General features: G+C 38.3%; 1 protein-coding gene across 2 annotated transcripts in view; it reads left to right on the top strand.

Moving 5' to 3' along the window:
- Positions 1–5,393: 5,393 nt before the first annotated feature.
- cdh12a (cadherin 12, type 2a (N-cadherin 2)) overlaps positions 5,394–20,533 on the top strand; it is a 37,535-nt gene continuing 22,395 nt past the window's right edge. The window contains exons 1-5 of one of the 2 annotated variants that reach the window (XM_060859278.1): positions 5,394–5,612; positions 12,419–12,713; positions 17,195–17,314; positions 17,794–17,961; positions 19,541–19,728. In XM_060859278.1, coding sequence (XP_060715261.1) covers positions 5,394–5,612; positions 12,419–12,713; positions 17,195–17,314; positions 17,794–17,961; positions 19,541–19,728 — 990 coding nt within the window. The remainder of the gene's footprint in view (positions 5,613–12,418; positions 12,714–17,194; positions 17,315–17,793; positions 17,962–19,540; positions 19,729–20,533) is intronic. The other variant, XM_060859362.1, reaches the window with a different exon arrangement.

Raw genomic sequence — 20,533 nt, 5'->3', positions numbered from 1 at the left:
TTAGCAGGTATTTGTAACATGAATCTGAAGTTCATCTTATCCGCATATTCCACAGGATTCCAGTATTAAATTATGTTCCAGATCGTAGACCAGCGCGGCCCGATTGTGTCTTCCCCGAACGGCGTAATCACTCACGCTGAAAAACGAGCAAGGAGAGGCAAGCAGCCAATATGGCGAAGTGTTAATAATAATGAATAAAGTTAGAAAAAGACAATCTGTTCACAGCTTCTCTCTGTAGGTTTGAAAATAATCTTCTACTTACACCACAGTGCTGCTGAGATCTGGATTCTGACTGGTGTTGATTAATTGCCCCTCGCAGGTTTACATTAACACACCCGTTCTGATACGTTTCTATAGTAACAGTTCATTCACAGGCAAAAATGAGGAGTAAAGAAGATTAAAGATGTTTTGTCTACGTCTTCTTTCAGGAGACGTTAATTTAACATTTAAGGAAGGAGCCTCCAGTGTCAACACTATTTCAGAATACTTTCTCAAGCAAGAGAAATAAAGGCTGGTGATAGAACTCATGTTTCTAGCTAACTAAAATCAGGTATTTCTTCCACAACATGAAACGTAATTAGAAATGAATAAAAAATTGCATATGCTGGCCTTTGTATTGTGCTCGTTTTTTTAATGGTGTCACTCAGTGCCGTGTTACTCAGTGCAGTGTTAATTAAAGCAGATCCATAATCAATGTCCTTGTTCATATCATCGAATCAACTAATCAGAAACTAGTGTGAATTTAGCATAAATCTTAAAAATAAATAAATAAACGAGAAAAGAAACAAAACAGAAATACAAGGAATGAACGTGAATACACAACACAATTGGCAAGACTTCACAATGAGACAAAGACGCAGGAGCATATAAATCAACAACCAATCAACAACTAACACGAAACAGGTGCAAACACTCAGGTAACACAGCAATCACAAGACACATGAATAGAATCACAGAGATAATATCAAAATTATTTTAAACATGTTTCCTGTATAGGCCACACCCACTTTTGGTTTAAGTCCTATACAGAATTGAATAATTTGAGAATTACACAAATACAGATAGTGGTATTGTGTTACACTCCTACTCTACACACATCAATGTTTGTGTTTCTCAGCTTGTATTATTTCCAGATTTTTTTATTTTATTTCATTGAACAGGTTTATTCGTCCTTCTGGGCTGTTTGGTATTTGTTATAATACTCACTTCAGCTTTAAGGAGAGTTTTCATAGCTGGTGCGTCAGCGTGGCCATGTTACGTCACGTCATTATGTGTTAATCACCCTGCACGTAAATCAGTTCACAATTAGGAGTAAATACTGCAGTAAATCATGCTCCAGAAGTGAGACACAAACACTCCCTGTGTCTTCCCTGGATGCTGTAATCATTCACAGAGAGGCGGACAACCAATCTGGTGCAGCGCTAATAATAATAAATGCAGCTTTAGAAAGCCAACAATCTATTTGTTCTCTTTCTCTTATTCTCTCTCTCTCTCTCTCTCTCTCTCTCTCTCTCTCTCTCTCTCTCTCTCTCTCTCTCTCTCTCTCTCTCTCTCTCTCGCATGCTCTCTCTCTCTCTCTTGCTCTCTCTCTCTATGGACTAGGTCTTAATTTTAATCATATCTGCGGGCAAAAATAGCATCATCACTCTGTATTTTCAGGGAAACGAAAGCATCAATTTGCCGATTCGCACGACTGCCATGTTGACTGTGTGCCAGAGGCAGCATATGTCACTGCTGCCGACTCTAAACATGCTAATCCCTGCTCACTAAGAGCATGTTTTACACAAAGTTTTAAGAGAGAGATGTTGCCTGTTAATTGGAATTCACTTCAATCAGAGTTACAATGGTTCTCAAACCTAATTATGTGCTGGTCTGATTAACAAACAAAGTCATTTGAGAGTTAAAGACTCTTTATAGCTGCTATAAGATAAGTAGTGTGAGAAAACAAAGGCACTTGTGAGGTAAAGACTGTATGTAGCTGCTATAAGCTAAGTATAGAGAAAAAACAAAGGCACATGTGAGGTAAAGACTGTTTGTAGCTGCTATAAGATAAGTAGTGTGAGAAAACAAAGGCACTTGTGAGGTAAAGACTGTATGTAGCTGCTATAAGTAGTGAGTGAAAACAAAGGCAATTGTGAGGTAAAGACTATGTAGCAGCTATAAGATAAGTAGTGTGAGAAAACAAAGGCACATGTGAGGTAAAGACTGTATGTAGCTGCTATAAGATAAGTATTGAGTGAAAACAAAGGCAATTGTGAGCTAAAGACTGTACAGTATGTAGCTGCTATAAGCTAAGTGTAGAGAAAAAACAAAGGCACATGTGAGGAAAAGACTGTTTGTAGCTGCTATAAGTTAAGTATAAAGATAAAACAAAGGCATTTAAGGGTTAAACACTGTTTATAGCTGCTATAAAATAAGTAGTAAGAGAAAACAAAGGTACTTATGAGTTAAAGACTGTTTGTAGCTTCTATAAGTTAAGAAGAGAGAGAAAACAAAGGCATTTGAGAGTTAAAGACTGTTTAATAGCTGCTATAAAATAAGTAGTGAGAGAAAACAGACACTTGTGAGGTAAAGACTGTTTGTAGCTGCTATAAATTAAGTAGTGAGAAAACAAAGGCACTTGTGAGGTAAAGATTGTTAGTAGCTGCTATATGGTAATAATGACAGAAACCTTGTGTCTCGGCAGCTATAACTGAATAAAAAGGTATGATTATTGCTCATTGTTTATCATTGATGTGGTGTCATTATACTGCTGCCTTCACGTGCTATCGGATTTAGCATAAAATTAATTTCCCGCTAGAAAGTTGCACAAGAATGATGCATGTGAATTTGTAATTCCGACTGGGAAACTCAGAGATCATTCCCAAATTTCCGAGAGTGAAGGAGTCCTAAACTTTCAACAAGATGGAAGACAGTGGAGAATAATGTGTTTTGTTCATTGATGCCTTTTCTGTGCACTATTCTATGCATGTTGAACATTTTTACATAGTAGAATTGCTTGTATTTCTGTCTGCAAAGCACATGAATGTGACATACTCGTAATTACCACTTCAGAAGAGGAAAGCAGAATCAATTGCTGGTGGTATTAAAGACTTGTGTATGTGGTGTTAAAAGAAAATATAAATAACTCATCACTCCATGTATATGATTATTTTCCTTCCTATTTCAGAGATCGACATCAAAATAGAACATTTTCAGGATACATCAAACCTTGAATTATAACGTCTTACATTTTTTGGCTATCATGACATTTCCTTCATTCTTCTAGCAGAATAAACGCAGAAGAATATTAAGAAATTACCTTCATTCAGTTTTAATCTCGTATGTGTGGGTGTGCTGTCAGCTCACTTCCCTTCCCTGGACAACCCTTTTGCTTACCTCTTAACTTTCTGCTTAGCCGCAAGCTCCTGGCTAACAATAGCCAGTGTTTCTTTAACTGAATGTGACAGTGCAGGTTCAGTGATTCGGCTAGTTGCAGAAAACTGAAACGGCGAATGTTTATTCAGCAATAAGCAGCTTAGTTCTGTAACTACTCCAGACTGCTAATGCAAAGCGCCCTGAAGCGGTTTCCTGTTAGTCACGCTCCAGAATAACAATGCACATCTTACACATCAGCCAAGACTGTTTACTTAGAGAGAGCGGTTTTTAAAGCCAGACGGATTAAATTCTCACTGTCTTTTTATTGTGTAGGAGCTCCAGAACCCTCACTTCATTGCGTGATACCATCATTTACAGCTCTAATTCCTTTCATCCAGATGACTTTAACACTCCTGTAAATACATTACATTACATTGGTAAAGAAATACTTCCTGGTGTTTTTACATTTTTTTTTTGTTCATCTTTTCCTGCTATGAAAGTAAATAAAAATAAATTCTAACCACTCGGATGTACATTGCTAGCTGTCATACTGTGCATAACTATCAAAAACCAAACTGTAAGAAATACAGTTTAAAGTTTGGGAACACTCTGTGTCATTCATTGGACACTAATGAATGACGGTTTGTTGTGTAGTTGAGAGAGATGACAGCTGATTATATTCCTACAACAGAATGTCCAAAAGCACTTTATTTTCTTTAGACTCCTCCCATAAATGTTAATCTGTTCAGGTAAGGTGTTCCACCATACAATTCCCATTGAATGAGTTGTTACTATAGAAACATCAGGATATGAATCGAAGTGCAGAATCAGACAGCGCTGTGTATAACGGGATGTAAGTCCGCTCTCCTGGGATGTACCAGCGAGCCTGCGTACGCTCAATATGAGCTCCATGTCTGCTTCAGAACTGTCATCACTTGCTATTTGAGGCTGTCTTGTGATTAGCAAATACATTTTACTCCAAGGTATCTAGCACATTAGATTTGCCTTGAAGTCTTCTCACACCTTTTACTCACTCTTAAAGGAAAGAAAGAAATCACTAAAAACACACCCCCAACCAGCTGTCATTTAGCTGATTAGCATTGTTAAGTGACATTTTCTTTACTGTTTTTAGCCACATTTGCATTTTTGATTGACATTTTCATTTATGGTTTCTTTTTGTCTGTACTAGGTGGATAATTATGGAGAACGTTCTCCACAGAGATCCAAGTTGACCTGCCCTGGATTTTCATATTTTCAATTTCAATTTCACCCCAATATACCTTCGGTTATCACACCAACATGGTTCAGGCGTTTTCTCCTATCAAAGTATGCAGTTGTGGAGTGTGTGGTCTTCTATTTTTTGACCCTGAACCTCAGGGCTAGTTTTTCCCCAGTGCTTGTAATATCCATTTGCATAATCATTCCATAAGCATCCTCGATCTTGAAGCAGACTCATTTTAGAGACTAATGCACTGCAAACAACCAATACATTACAATGCTAACATACTCTTGGAGTCCTGTCAAAACGCTTTACAGCCCTAAAGTTGCTAAATTTATTCCTATTTTAAAATTTCTCAAGCTTCTCAAAGTTACATTCAAGAGCGCTAATTATCCTTGAGTTTGCTCCAATTCCTTTTGTGCTGTGATCCATAAAAATTACAAAAAAAATGCTCCCTGTTTAGTTACATCATATCCAAGAAGCTAAAAAGATACACTTTACTGCTTCAGAGACAAAAACAGAATAGGACATTACAGACAAGACATCCAATTCTTTTCTCCTCTATACATATGGATGATCCAAACAACCCTATAGATCATCCTGGACGTGCACAGAAATTTGGAACGGGAATGTTCTGATCCATGTAATCTCCTCTTTCCTACAGGTAGAACACTGGACAATTTCAAGCTGCTCTGAATCTTCATCAATGTCATCGAAGCACTGTGGCGTATTTTACCCTGGATCCGAAGCTCGTCTCCTTCCAGTTCGCAGAGTCACTTAGTATTCCAAGCTGAAGGTCCACAAAGAAAGGTTTCCAATGCTCATGGGGAACTGTGTGCTGCTGTTCCTCTGGTGTCTCCTGGACAAGAGCTTTGTTTCTCCAATGCACAGGTGGGGAAAGGAGCATCATGGGGCCCTGAGGGACCACAGGAAGCCCGGCATGGCTGCCGTTCAGAGAGTCAAACGAGGATGGGTGTGGAACCAGTTTTTTGTGCTAGAGGAATATATGGGGTCTGAACCACAATATGTTGGAAAGGTAAATCACATATTCAAGAGTTTTGTTGTAATAAAATCAATTTTATTTATTTCATGACATTCGGAACATAATCAAAATAAGGGTTTAAGCAAACAGTGTCAACATCAGTATATCGTATCACTGGCAATACGTTCGGAAAACTGAGGTCCAATCTGGATGTTTTTATAGACACGCCCCTGACATCCCTTCACCCCATTTTGGTTTGTTTAGTTTTGTAAACACACAGTATAGACATTTTTTTACTATTATCACAAAAAAAGCAGTGAGAATTAACATTAGTAGCACAGGAGAAAGATTGGTAATAATTCAATACAAACATTTTTACAAGAGAAAAAAATTAATTAGTAACAATTCTCTTGGCTTAACATGTAAACACATTGAAATGTATGAACAGAGGCATATTTTAAATCATGTAGCTAACTCTTGTGCAGATAATGATGCTAACTAGCTAACACCTACTGGTACTGATGCGCAGCTAAAACAAAGAAAAACAAAGTAATGAGGGCACTCAGTGCCATTTTCTTTCAAACAGCAGCCAGTTGGTATGATTTATAATACCTACAAATATAATATTTTCCATTCAGGTCATCATATCTTGAAATACATCTATTAGCTTTGACTCCACCCTCTGTTTTTGTGGTTCTGTGGGGGTTTTATTGCTCATATAGATGACAGAATAATTCAGAGACACCGTCAGTAAATCAGCCTGACCGTGTTTTTGTGAGTTTTGTATTTGTCATGACAGATTTGTATACAAATCCCCAATCCTTCATAGGTTCATAAGTATGCATCACTTCACTCCGTAATGAAATGTAAAGCTCAGATCCATCTGAGACATGTGCTTTTCCTTTTGTTTGGTCTTTTCCTAAGCTTTCTTATTAAACAGTTCCTCAAAATAACACCTTCTAATAACAGTCGATCTGTAAATATCGGTTTGTTGCCTAGTGGAAAAAAAACATCTGAATGCTGATGTTTTTCCACTGGTCTTAAAAATGACCAGTCTGTGAACGCCTGTGAAATTTCAAAGGCCAAAGGAGGACTATATGGGATTGTGTTTGGTGATTGCTTACTGATTTATGTTGACCACACTGGTCTAATTGTCCATGAGGAATACGCTATTATCCGTTGCTTATGGCAGGCTAACTTGGTGGTATAACTTGTAGCCATCGAGAGCATTGATTGTGCATTCAGCGCAAAGGCGTCGGGTTAAAGGGATTTTATTCTCTCTGATGTTCCAAATTGAATATCAAGGCTCGGTCGTTGAGGAAGCCGTACCTTAAGCTTAAATGGGATCACGGTTAAATTGAACCATCACGTTGGGGCTAGTGGAGTCGTGTCAGAGGCGAACGAGGGATTGCTGAGCGGTTTTGTTCGGGTTATCAACTCGTCCTTCAAGTTAAGAGAAGAAGTCACGGCCCTCAATCGCTGATCAATTTAACCCAGAGAAAGCTGGCGGCTAAACAACATCAATCTTCACTTGATAGGCTTCAAAAAACTTCATCCTTCTCTCACCTGGTTAAAAGGGAATCAGATGGAACATTCCAGAGTGTGAAGGAGGCAGTCGGTGCTCCTGGATTCGTTTTATAACATGGCTGAAGATCAAAGATTGGAAAGTTGGATGAGGCAATGACTTTGAGGTGTGAAAGCAAACTTTGAACACTTTCTCTAATAATTAAGGTGAACTTCACACCACAGAGTGTGATCACAAAGAGTTCAGAGTTGTTTCCTTTGATAAATTTGCATACAGATTGCATATACGGTTGATGCAGGAAAACTGTGAAGTATTTTAACAGCAGCGGTGGACAAATCAGGAACTCAGGACACTGAACTGGTTTCATTTGTTCAAAGGTTATGTGAAGCACCACAAGGAGAGCATGTTCCCACAAATCAGCTGAAATGCAATCTGGTTGATGCAAGAATGGTTTTTACTAGTTAGTTAGTTAAATTCTTAGATGCTGGAAACACTTCATAAAAATCAGGAATATGCAAGTTTTTGGAAACACCGACTAATCCGAAGCTAATCTGTGTTACACGTGTGAAACCGTGTCAAACCTGAAACCTGATAATTTTTGTTACGAGTTTATGGTAAAGAAACGTCTGTTTGGATCAAAGTCGAAAGGCGCAGCGTAGATGATGTCCGTTCCAATGAGAAAGGCGGACGCTAACTACTTATTGTTCCTTATTGTTCCTATAAGACCTATGTTTCTGATTGGCTGTGGTGGTAATGTGGGGAAATGCAGCACACTTTGATCATCTTTCAATTACCATATGAACTACTATACTATTTATAACATACTTTACTTATTTATGCTGCACCAAAACATTCCACAGCACATTAGTTTTTAAAGTCTTTGCTATTTATAATTTAGGAGTGACTTTACACTCAACTGGTGCAAACGGCTGCAGGTAAAAACCCAAGTGGAGCTGGTCACAGCCTTGGTGTGTTGGTTTATTTGTGTCCATACAGTAGATTAATTTAATTTAAAATACATGCTTTCAATTTGGACTTGTACACAAGGTCTAGGGGCTGCATGCTTTGTATTCTGCAGAATATTATTTGTCTAAATAATGAATGAAAGATTGAGGGTTTTTAATCTCCTCACTGCCATGGAGTCTGTGAGGCTACTTTCACTGCAGGTTTCCTATCTTGATCGTGTATGTAGGCTTAAAGAGCCACATGGAATCATTTAGCAAACACATTTCCACAAAGCTCAAACTTTCGAAGAACACAAAGTATGTGGCTAACTCAAATGGCTTTAAAGTTATTAAAGTGTCAAGAACTCATGTTCTTCCTTAAAGGTTAAATCCAATCCGCAAGTAATTCCCGCTGAACGCTAACGTGGTGTGTGTAATTTATACATGAACACACCGAATTGACATTTTACAGATCTTTTGACTCCAGTTATTCTTATTTGAATGGTACATTTTCAGCAATCAGACCTTAAAGAAGAAACAGAGTCGAGGGAAGCAGCAGTGAAATATGAAATGTGATCAAAGGTGGCACCTCGCTGTAATCCATTTTCGGCAATCTGAGCATTTTATACGACTTGATAAGAGAATGGGATGAAGTAAAAAAAACTATAACAACTAGAAGTGAAAAAAGTGTAATTGTGCTTTTCACAGAAATTTGCGTGAATTCTGTAAAAAAAAAAACTCTGTATGAGGAAAACAGGGCGAATATCTGATGAGACAAAATATGAACTCTAAAGCTGTTTGGTTTTCAGTACCAGCATCTTTGAAAGTACTTTGTTTCCGTAGTAGCAGAATATTTACAGGGATTTGTATGGCAAATGCTTCATGTAAACGGTTTTAGAAAAGGAGAGTTTTATTTCACATTTATGGAAGGAGTCTCCAGTGCCTAGTTTGGCAAAAACAGAAAAAAAAAAAGTTTTGGTGGTAAACAAGCATAGTTACAAGGAAGATGATGTGTCCTTCTTTAATATATTAAAAATGCCACATTGCTGCAGTATAAGAGAAATAATTCTGCCATTACAAGAAAAAATAATCAACTTCAGAGTTCAGTTCCACTGTAACTCGACTCTACTCGAGACTCATTCCTTCGGTATTTCTAACTAATCCGTGACCTGACATGTTGGTATCAATCCGTTTTCTAATCAAGACCAAACAACTAGCAGAAAAGCTTTGGAGGATTTGTCCCAGATTGCACAGAGAAAAACTTTCAGACGTGTACTTCTGGAGTGCTTTAAGAGTGTGATTATATTGCACAGCATGTGCAATTAAATAATCGGTAAATTTACCCCATGCTGAGAGTCTGAGGAAGAGTGGCAGTGGTGCAGGCTCAGTGATTAAGGTTCTATAATAGTGACTTGAAGGACGTGAGTTAAAAATCGCAGGACTGCCAGAAAAACTATAATATATAATTGCACACTAGAAATGCAAATGTGTAGGCTTATTATGGCTTAGCAGTCTGTTAGTTCTCATGGTGGTAGGGGGTCTGATGAGTATCATTTTGTAACAGACCTCAATTACAGCCTTATCCTGAGCGCCATGATTCTGACTGATCAGAAGGTAATGATACATTTTTTAGAGCAGCAGCGACAAATGACATTGATATTAATGTGTTCAATCAAATAGTTTCCATAGTAACAGCTCAGTCACTTGGACGTTTAAGAGCTCCACACATAAAATAACAAAAAAATCTTGATATGGTGAAGTTTGCTGTAAGGAGACGTCTTCAGTGTCAGTTCTTCATCACGGTCTGATGTAAAGCTGTAATATAAAGTTTATACTCTCTCACTCATCTCACTCATTTTCTACCGCTTATCCGAACTACCTCGGGTCACGGGGAGCCTGTGCCTATCTCAGGCGTCATCGCGCATCAAGGCATGATACACCCTGGACGGAGTGCCAACCCATCGCAGGGCACACACACACTCTCATTCACTCACACAATCACAGACTACGGACAATTTTCCAGAGATGCCAATCAACCTACCATGCATGTCTTTGGACCGGGGGAGGAAACCGGAGTCCCCGGAGGAAACCCCCGAGGCACGGGGAGAACATGCAAACTCCACACACACAAGGCGGAGGCGGGAATCGAACTCCCAACCCTGGAGGTGTGAGGCAAACCTGCTAACCACTAAGCCACCGTGCCCCCCCATAAAGTTTATACTTAACGGTTATTTGGTAACATGGCAAACTTTGCCTTATTAGAGTAATAAAAGAAAGGATGATGAGGAAAGGAGTGTTTATAGCTGCTATGATGTAAATGAGAACAGGAACTAGCTTCTATGTTTTAAGGACATTCCACAACATGACATTCTGTAATTGGTAAATCCAGCGCAGAAACATTTTTAAAAACATGCTTAAATCTGTCCACCATTTTATTTTATGTACTTCATGTTCTTTTGGTATTTAATTTCCAATCTGTTTTTATTGGCGCATGTTGAGATTAATTCAGATTTGAGCCTTTGACCAATCCACACTCCTACACTCACAGCAAACATGGTTCTTTGGGATAATTAATAGTTCTTTGCCACTACTTCTACTTGAAAGCATTCTGCTAGAGGAACATTGTCCTAGATTTAACCTTTTCCCTGAGGGACGACTGCATCCAGTCAAATATTCAATACACTTCAACTTGCACTGATTGAGATGCGAGAAATTAGAAGTGTCGATTCTAATTGCCCTAAAAATCCATAAACTGGGGGCAACAAGGACAGAGTCGGCTGAATCAGCCAAAAAAAAAACAGGCTTTAAACTGAGGTGATCTGCTAACACACATGCTAACCGAATCAGGATCACCCTTGGAATGACTCAAGCAGGTTGATCCTTAATTATGGAATATAAATGAAAAAGTGTATGTAATTGCTTTCATATGAGGAGCAATCAGCCTTTTACACTAAGGATAGATTATCTGAGCAGGACAATTTGTTCTCTCAGCGTGACCTTTAAAATGAAAATTAATCATGCTAGCATCATTAAGAGACTAAAGCCAGTGTACCCTAAGAGCATCTCACAAGAACACACTGGCAGCTGACATCCTCGGCAGTGTGAATGGAGATTGAATGAGGTCTGTGCTCAATTTGCAACCCAAACCATAATGATGTCCTTTATAAAAGATTAACCGTATAAATAAAGTGGAACATGGAGCCTGTTTTATCCCCCTGTTAGGAATCAAGGATTATCTTGTACCATAAAGCCAGCTCAGAGGGCTAAGTAATTAATTCTTTATTCAGTAGTCCTTTATGCTTTAGTGAATGGGATATATTTATTAATTTGATGTGGAACTGTTGCGTGACCGAGGATGGATCTTTTGGGCTTGGATCCTATGAGAAATATGTCTATATTACAGGGACAGCAGGGTAAATTTTCTTGAGTGTGAAATAGCCTAGCTACACCCAGCTGCCCCTACTGTAGGTGCAAATGAGCTTGTGTCTTGTCCTCTAATGGACTGGCATCCCATCTAGGACATAATCACACCCAGAGATAACAAAGAAAGGCTTGGGATCTTCCCTGACCAGTTATCAGTGAAGACCGGGGACATTTTTTTGTGTAGAGGAACTTCTTCCTGATTTTTTTTTTCATTTGAAGCACTATGCCAGATATGACCAAAGTGTTTGAATATAAAGTGACACAGTAGGTATTGTTGCCTCTTCACAATTCCATGAACTATGGTGGCATCTTACGTTTCTCATGTTGCTCTCAGTGGCTGCCTGTGTTTCTTAAGGTTTCTGCCCACTTCTAAAAACCATTCCTGTGCGTGGACTGGTTACTCATACCTAGGTTGTGCCTAGTTGTGAATTAGCGGGTGAATGTGTGTGCATGGTGTCCTGTGATGGACTAACTTCATGTCCAGCATGTGTTCCTGTTTGACCCTGACCACTATAAAGCTGTTAATGAAAATGTGTGAATGATTAAGAAGTCTATACAAATGCTCTGTGTAGCATCGTTATTCTGTACAACACAGTAATGCTAGCAGAAAAGCCTTAACTTTCTAAACTGAAAGGAAACATGACTGACAAGTCAGTAGTGGGTGTGTGATTTTTTTTCTGCTCCATTTACAAAGCTTGAGCTTTCACAGATTTTATTTTGAAAGCTTTACCAAAAATTTCGAAGAGTGTCCTGATTAAAGAGTCACTGACTTGCTCATCTTAACTTAATCCCATCTCAACAGTTCATGATGGTTGAGGACAGAATCCTTTGATGATCCTTGTTCTTAATGAGCCTTGGCCAGCTCATGAATCTGCTGACTGTTAGCTGTGAGCATCTTTTTGTTCTGCTTCTCCCCATCAGCGTAATGTGATTTCCGCTGAATTGTCTCATTATGATGAACCTTGCAGCTACACAGTGACCTGGATCGAGGAGATAACTTGGTGAAGTACACGCTGTCTGGAGAAGGAGTCGGTTCTATTTTTACTATCGAGCCCACCACCGGAGACATCCATGCCTTGAGGAGCCTGGACCGTGAGGAAAAGCCGTACTACATGTTGAAGGCGCAGGCTGTGGATGTGTTTACAGGAAATGCTCTCGAACCCGAGTCAACGTTCATCATCAAGGTCCAGGACATCAATGACAATGAGCCGAAGTTCTTGGAGGGTCCGTACGTGGCTAGCGTCCCTGAGATGTCCCCTGTAGGTAAGCTGAGCTTCTTCACATAAGTGTAAATGAAATTTGCTTCCATGAAACACATAATAATTTTTTCCAGGCTTTGTTGTGAAATCCATTTTTTGGTTCTATTAAATTTAATTCCATATTTTATTCCAGTGACATATGTACAAACTTACTGAGAGAATTGCTTTTCAGCAATAAAGATACAACAATAACCAGGTTCACATCCTGAACAGCGGAATCATTAAAGAGGCCTTGTTTTAGTTGTGTTTTATTTATTCACAAAATAGATACAAATCTTTATTTCTGAAGGTATGAATTATTTAAGTCAAACAACATCACCGCCTTTCAGAGAACAGTAAGGACTTTGTGAGCAGTCCTTTTACTGTCCTTTTCTTTCACAAAAGAAAGAATAGAGAAAAAGGAGAAGAAGTATTTCATATGTCGCCTTAGAGTCAAAATCAGAACAAGAAGAGTCATTGTTTGGAAATTGCTCTCTGTCCTGCTCCTCCTACACATAACCAATGTCAGAGAATCTTTTATAAAAATATTTTACTTTGTTATTCCTTTGGGCTGCTAGCAGCCGTCAAATATCTACATTTCCCAACTAGAGTGTGGCTTTTTATTTTGACATATTTAGCATGGCATATTGGTGCTTGATGATGAAGCACAAATATAAGGCAGAGGCTAATCATTCTGTTTTTTGCTATCAAACCTGGCCTATAATGTTAGCTAGCTTGCTACTGCCTAATTGTTGGGATTCCAACGTCAAATATAATAAACATATATTGGTTACAAATATAGCAATAAGCTGTATTTTCCCAACACAATAATCCATAGTACGATCGTTAGTGTTTTAAACATTAATGAGCGGACTGATACTTAAAGACGTCCTCTCATTGAGCGCTCTGCAGCAGCTTCTTGAGTATTGACCCGGAGCTTCGTTATTGACCCACTTCCTCATTTCCCTAGCGTGTAGTCTTCTGGCAGCCGCGCTCCGTGTCGTATTGGTCGTACACTCACTTAAAAGTATTTTTGGTAACAATTTGTGGGTTACAATAAGTTTCTATCAGGTTGAAAAGATGTTTTGAGGACAGGAGCATCGCTATTTTGACATTCCAGCTAGCAAAATTCGAACGTACAATAATGGACGTAATTTTACGGCTTACTTCAGATTCAGATGATCGGAATTTCGACACCGTTAGAAGGGTTTTAAAACAAGCATTGAAAACATCAACATTTTTCTCAGTAAATATATTTCTAAAGCTCTGCTGACATAAAATTTTCACCAGATGTCTGTAACAACCCAAGTAATCCATACACACAAAGAAAGCAAAACAAATAATTTCAGGAATTGAGTTATGTGTAATAAAATGAAATAACACAGGAAAATATATTGAATACATGAAGAAAGGGAGGTGCAAAAAAGGCATGGGAAGCCAAAACATTAGCTGAAATCTATTAGTAATTAGAAACCAATCCTGCCCTTGTCGGTGGAAATTAATATCAGTTGGTTCAGTCCCAACTGATGGCCTATAAAAAGATGTCTCATTTCCAAGGTGTCACACAAGAAACATGTCATGATGGGTAAAATCACAGAGACTTTCGCAACATTATCTTTGAAAAACATACTGATGACATTAATTTCTGAACTGTTTTGTTTTCTTTGTATGTATGGAGGGGGGCATGGTGGCTTAGTGGTTAGCACGTTCGTCTCACACCTCCAGGGTTGGGAGTTTGATTCCCGCCTCCGCCTTTTGTGTGTGGAGTTTGCATGTTCTCCCCGTGCCTCGGGGGTTTCCTCTGGGTACTCCAGTTTCCTCCCCCAGGCCAAAGACATGCATGGTAGGTTGATTGGCATCTCTGGAAAATTGTCCGAAGTGTGTGATTGCGTGAGTGAATGAGAGTGTGGGATGTGCGATGGGTTGGCACTCCGTCCAGGGTGTATCCTGCCTTGATGCCCGATGACGCCTGAGATAGGCACAGGCTCCCTGTGACCCGAGGTAGTTCGGATAAACGGTAGAACATTAATGAATGAATGAATGAATGTATGTATGGAGTATTTGGGTTATTACCGACATCTGATGAAAATGTCATTCCTTTTGAAATATATATTAACTGCGAAAAATGGTGACGTGTTTAATACTTATTTAAGTGATATATTTTAAAACTTTATATAAATTTTCTAACATTAAAATGTAGAACACTTTGAAGAACCTTATTCAGTTTCTCGGTCAGTTTCTCAAGAAGCAGTTCAGCATAATATATAATTCATAAAATTGTTTAACCTTGATGTTTTTAACCTTCAAAGACCAAACTTTGGTCATACCGGCCAGATACGATAGAGAATAAAGAATAATATTTATGTACCTGATACAGAACGTCTGAACATACACATACTCTCTTGATGGTTATATCATGATTTTATTTTTCGCTCTGAAATTGCGATGAAAATCTTCCAAGCTCAGCAATTATTCATTTGTTATTAACAACATTTCTCCGAACACATATCTGAACAATTCCCAACTGACAAAACAATCTGCCGAAATATTGCGAAATAAATATTAAACAGGGAAGTTGCTGCGTTTGGAAGCACACAATTAACGGATGTCAGGATTTTCAGTGCAGTTGTGTAATCAGATGGAAAACATTTAGCACTGTGGTGTTTCTGATTGATTCGAATGAGATAAGAATTTATAATGGGACTGTCTTTATGCTCCATCCTGTAGTTTTTATGTCTATTACATATAAATACATACTGTATTTAGTGGATTCAGGGTTATATATATATAACCTGGAGCTCATTTTATTTCCACTGCTCATTTTATAAAAGGTAAAATACAGAATAATCTTTCCAGCGCTACCCATTATAGATCAGTAAAATGACAGATTTGGACTAAAATCTCAGAGATATTCTTCTATAAGTACATTAACCATATGCTCCATATGGAACATAATCCAGTTTTACCTTATGCCATTTATTTCTCCAGACTAATATTTAATGGTAAAAGCCTTTCAAACTAATTTTCCACATGGTTAATGACAATCAATCAAGAGGTTGCTAAAAACTTGACTTTAGATTCTATATATCTAAAGAATGCATTTTTTAATAGTTATTAATTACTCACTCACTCACTCATTTTCTACCGCTTATCCGAACTACCTCGGGTCACGGGGAGCCTGTGCCTATCTCAGGCGTCATTGGGCATCAAGGCAGGATACACCCTGTACGGAGTGCCAACCCATCGCAGGGCACACACACACACACTCTCATTCACTCACGCAATCACACACTACAGACAATTTTCCAGAGATGCCAATCAACCTACCATGCATGTCTTTGGACCGGGGGAGGAAACCGGAGTACCCGGAGGAAACCCCCGAGGCACGGGGAGAACATGCAAACTCCACACACACAAGGCGGAGGCAGGAATCGAACCCCCAACCCTGGAGGTGTGAGGCAAACGTGCTCACCACTAAGCCACCGTGCCCCCAGTTATTAATTAATAATTAATAATTATTTTTTATCTTATCTTTATGTTCTATCTTTTTTCTTATTTTTCTTATTAAAAATGTATTATTTATTATGATCGATGTAACAAAAGTTTTGTTCACGTTATAGCAACAATTTTCTCGTGATATCGACATGGAAAAAGTTGTATTCTCGTGATCAAGTCTTAAGTTTCTCAGAATTTTTTTCATAACAAAACTGAGAAAATTAAGTCACGATCAAGAAAAAACAAGAAAGAAATAATACAATAATGCATGGCCTCTTAGGACGTCCGTGGTTTACGTCTACTGAATAATTACAGTAAAATTACTGAAATACAAAATACTTCATAGTAGCCTCAAACGCTGTCTGGGACAGAATCTGGTAACAGCTGAATTAAGGATTTGGTCAATAAATTGTTTAAAGTGAATGCACAATTTTATAACAGTTAGTTTAATTTAATATTAATCTAACTCATTAATTGTTAAATAATGTTTAAAATTATATATAATGTATTCATATTTAAATGTCAGGTTAAAATTTAATTAAAAAAGTGTACTAAATTAATACTAATAAAACTTAAATAATCCTGCAAATCTTTCCTTATATAATGACATTGTTACTGATTTTTATTGTCAATAGCTTTCATTTATTTTGTAAAAGAAAAAATCTCTTTTAATAATATATTATCTTAGTTACAAATCAATTTCAAAGCAATCTTTAATTATTAATGTATATAGAATATTTATATATTTAGTATATAAAGTGTCACTGTTTCTCTCATTTTTAAAAGAATTTATTTCACATATCTAAAGTTAGGAGATGAAACACAAACAAAAACATGTTTTTTTTTTATTGCAAATCAAAGTGTCTGGTGCAAATCATCTGGAGATGATTTCTCACCACATGATCTGTTGTAAATTGCTTGTCAGTGCTGATTACACAGATGTTACAGAAATACACAACACGTTTTCTTATAAACAATTTCTAACGAGCGTCCGCATGTGTGTTTGTACAGGCACGTATGTCACATGCGTCACAGCCACTGATGCAGACGATCCCACGTATGGAAACAGCGCCCACATCGTCTACAGCGTCCTCTACGGCCAGCCTTACTTCTCTGTAGAACCCAAAACTGGTACGTCACGTTCTACTGCCTCGTTACATCATAAAAACAAGGCTGGATCTGTGACTGACTGTAATTAGGAAACGTAATTATAGTGTTTGGTTTCTCGATGTTAATAAGTCTGGATGTGAGATCAAAAGCCTGCATGCAGTTTCTGATAATCTTCCAACCTCCAAGTCTAGAAGTAAACATTTCTCTTTTTTTTACTACGGCTCGCTTTGGCATTTTGTCGAGCTGCATTTTTCTGATCAAAAGGTGCTCCCTGTCAGAGAAAAACTATTACAGTAGATTAGCCTTTAGCGGAATGTCAAATGCTCACCTTTTACGTTGTGACTCTTAGGGACATTGATTAATGAAGAGCTATTAAAACCTGTATCTCTTCATCTCTGCTCAGACATCAAAGGAAAATTGGATTTGAGTAAACTGTTGCCTAGCTAAGCGACTCTACCTGCTTTCTCTCATCCCCTCTTTATCTTTCCTTGTGTGCTCAGGTGTGATAAGGATTGCGTTACCCAACATGGACCGGGAGATCAAAGAGTCGTACCAGGTCATGATCCAGGCCAAAGATATGGGGGGTCAGCTGGGGGGTCTGGCTGGAACCACGACCGTCAACATCACACTCACTGACGTCAATGATAATCCGCCAAGGTTTGCTAAAAGTACGTCACCACGTACCTACGACTGAACCCCTGACATGCTACAGGATACTTACTTAATACATGTTCATTCCACTTCGGTTTACTTTAAATACACTCGCTCACTTACAATGCATTAACTGAAATTTTGAAGGTTTAGCTCCGCCCATTTGACCAACTTGCCTTGTCCAATGTCCTTAAATTAAAGCTTTAAAATAAACGTTGTGCAAACATTTATCAATTTTTACTTTAACCGAAGATTAGATTTTTGATTGTATTAAGAATGTAATTTTATTCATTTATTTAGATTGCACATGAGATGCATAAATAAATTCCAGGAATTCTTTTAACAGAAGAAAAACTGGGGTTTATTTGTAAAAATGACTTGATTCACAATTAAGGGCTTTCTTTTCAAAGCTTTTATTAGCATGGTGGTTTGGCTTTAGGAAAAAGAAATGATTACATAAAAAATAAGGAAAGATTTCTCGACTTTGACTAATTTTATGAAATTTATAGATTATTTCATGATTATAATAAATTTCACATAATTGTTCAGTGTGTTTTCTGTGGGAATGTCACTGGTTCTTATGCTCTCAGAGATGTTTATGGGTTATGTATTAGAATATGGTCTGATTTCTGTTCCTTAGTGAAGATTTATGGCTTATTCATTGCATATGTCATTATGTTTGGGGTTTTTTTGGGTCCTGTATAATTTTTAATGGGTTTCTCTGATGTTCTTACTAAATATTAACGGCTTCTCCTTTGGAACATTGAAATATTATTGAACAATAAGATCTTACTGGAATAGAATCTGATGTCATTTTTATTGAAATGCATAAGACAGACAGACATAGTGGAGTGATCTGAATTCTCTGGGGTCCTTAATAATTTTATAGATTATCCATTGGAATGTGGTCTGATATCTACAGTGATCAATTCACGTAATTATGGGAACGTCATCCATGATATATTTTAGCTTTTAATTGAAGTTGAATTGAAGTTTTTATAAAGACTCTTCAAGACTCTGAAAGCTATTTTGAGAAAGCTATTTCTCATGGCTGGCTAAGTTCAGCTAACATTAAATTCCCTTCCATAACCGGTTATTTCCCATAATTCTCCACAGCACTTGATTGGGGAGTCACTGAAACCCCAGTGACTTCTAATCTGATCCCATTAGAGATCTTTAAATATTTGTACATTCAGCATTATATAAGAATGCCTTAAAAGAACAAGAGGTGACTGATCGAAAGCAGCCGTGAGCAATTATTTGAATCCTTAAACGCTGTAATTAACAAGAAAGGGCCTTGTGTACAAGAAGAATCCGCCGTAAAGAGAAACCCGGCACGTTTCGGGGCATTAGATCCACGATTGTCCATGATTAAGCCAGCTGGAGGTCTCGCTGACACCAATACAAACAGCTTTGTCGGATTTGCAAATGTGATTGCAACGGCTGCACGCTCTGCCAGAGCTGCTGAAGTGATTAGCGGATAATGAGCACTAACTACCTCCAGACTCTCGCTACGATCCTTTTTATGTGTTATCCTGAGTGACAGGTTTGTTCTCTTCCTCTGAATCACAGCATGATTTTGGTTCTTGGTACCAGGTGTCTTTCACCTGCGAGTTCCTGAATCAGCGCCGGTCGGGTCCTCGGTGGGGAAAATTAAAGCTCACGATCTGGACACGGGGCCGAACGCCGAGGTGGAGTACAGAGTCGTACCAGGAGACGGCAGCTCCCTGTTCGACATCTACACCGAAGGACACACGCAGGAGGGCATCGTGCTTCTCAAAAAGGTTAAAAAAGAAATCAATTTGCACTTTTAATGATTTGTTTATCTTTCTAGTTTTACCCAGATTTTTTTTACTGGTTATTTATGGAAATCACTACTGCAAATTTTATTTATTTTATTTTATTTTATTTTATCTTATTTATTTCTTTTTATTTATGTATCTGTTTGTTTGTTTATTTGTTTGTTTAACCAACAACATATATATTAAAATTTCAGGCAATAAATTCATTTATTCATCTTCTACCGCTTATCCGAACTACCTCGGGTCACGGGGAGCCTGTGCCTATCTCAGGCGTCATTGGGCATCAAGGCAGGATACACCCTGGACGGAGTGCCAACCCATCGCAGGGCACACACATACACTCACATTCACTCACACAATCACACACTACGGACAATTTTCCAGAGATGCCAATCAACCTACCATGCATGTCTTTGGACCGGGGAAGGAAACCGGAGTACCCGGAGTAAACCCCCGAGGCACGGGGAGAACATGCAAACTGCACGGGGAGAACATGCAAACTGCATACACACAAGGCGGAGGCGGGAATCGAACCCCGACCCTGGAGGTGTGAGGCGAACGTGCTAACCACTAAGCCACCGTGCCCCCGGCAATAAATTGATAAAATAAATAAATGCAAATGAACAACTATTTGTTTATTTATTGGTGTATAAAAATACACTGAAAAACAAAATCACATCAACAAATGGATGAACAGACAGTTATAGGGGTAATAAGGACACTTTACTGCCACTTGCATGCAGCTAATGAAGGCTAATGATGTCAGAGTTCGACAAGAATACACAAT

The sequence above is a fragment of the Tachysurus vachellii genome, chromosome 1 (genome assembly GCF_030014155.1).
Source record: "Tachysurus vachellii isolate PV-2020 chromosome 1, HZAU_Pvac_v1, whole genome shotgun sequence".
Lineage (NCBI taxonomy): Eukaryota > Metazoa > Chordata > Actinopteri > Siluriformes > Bagridae > Tachysurus > Tachysurus vachellii.
Note: the sequence above shows the minus strand (reverse complement) of the source record. Positions and strands in the feature narration are given on the sequence as shown.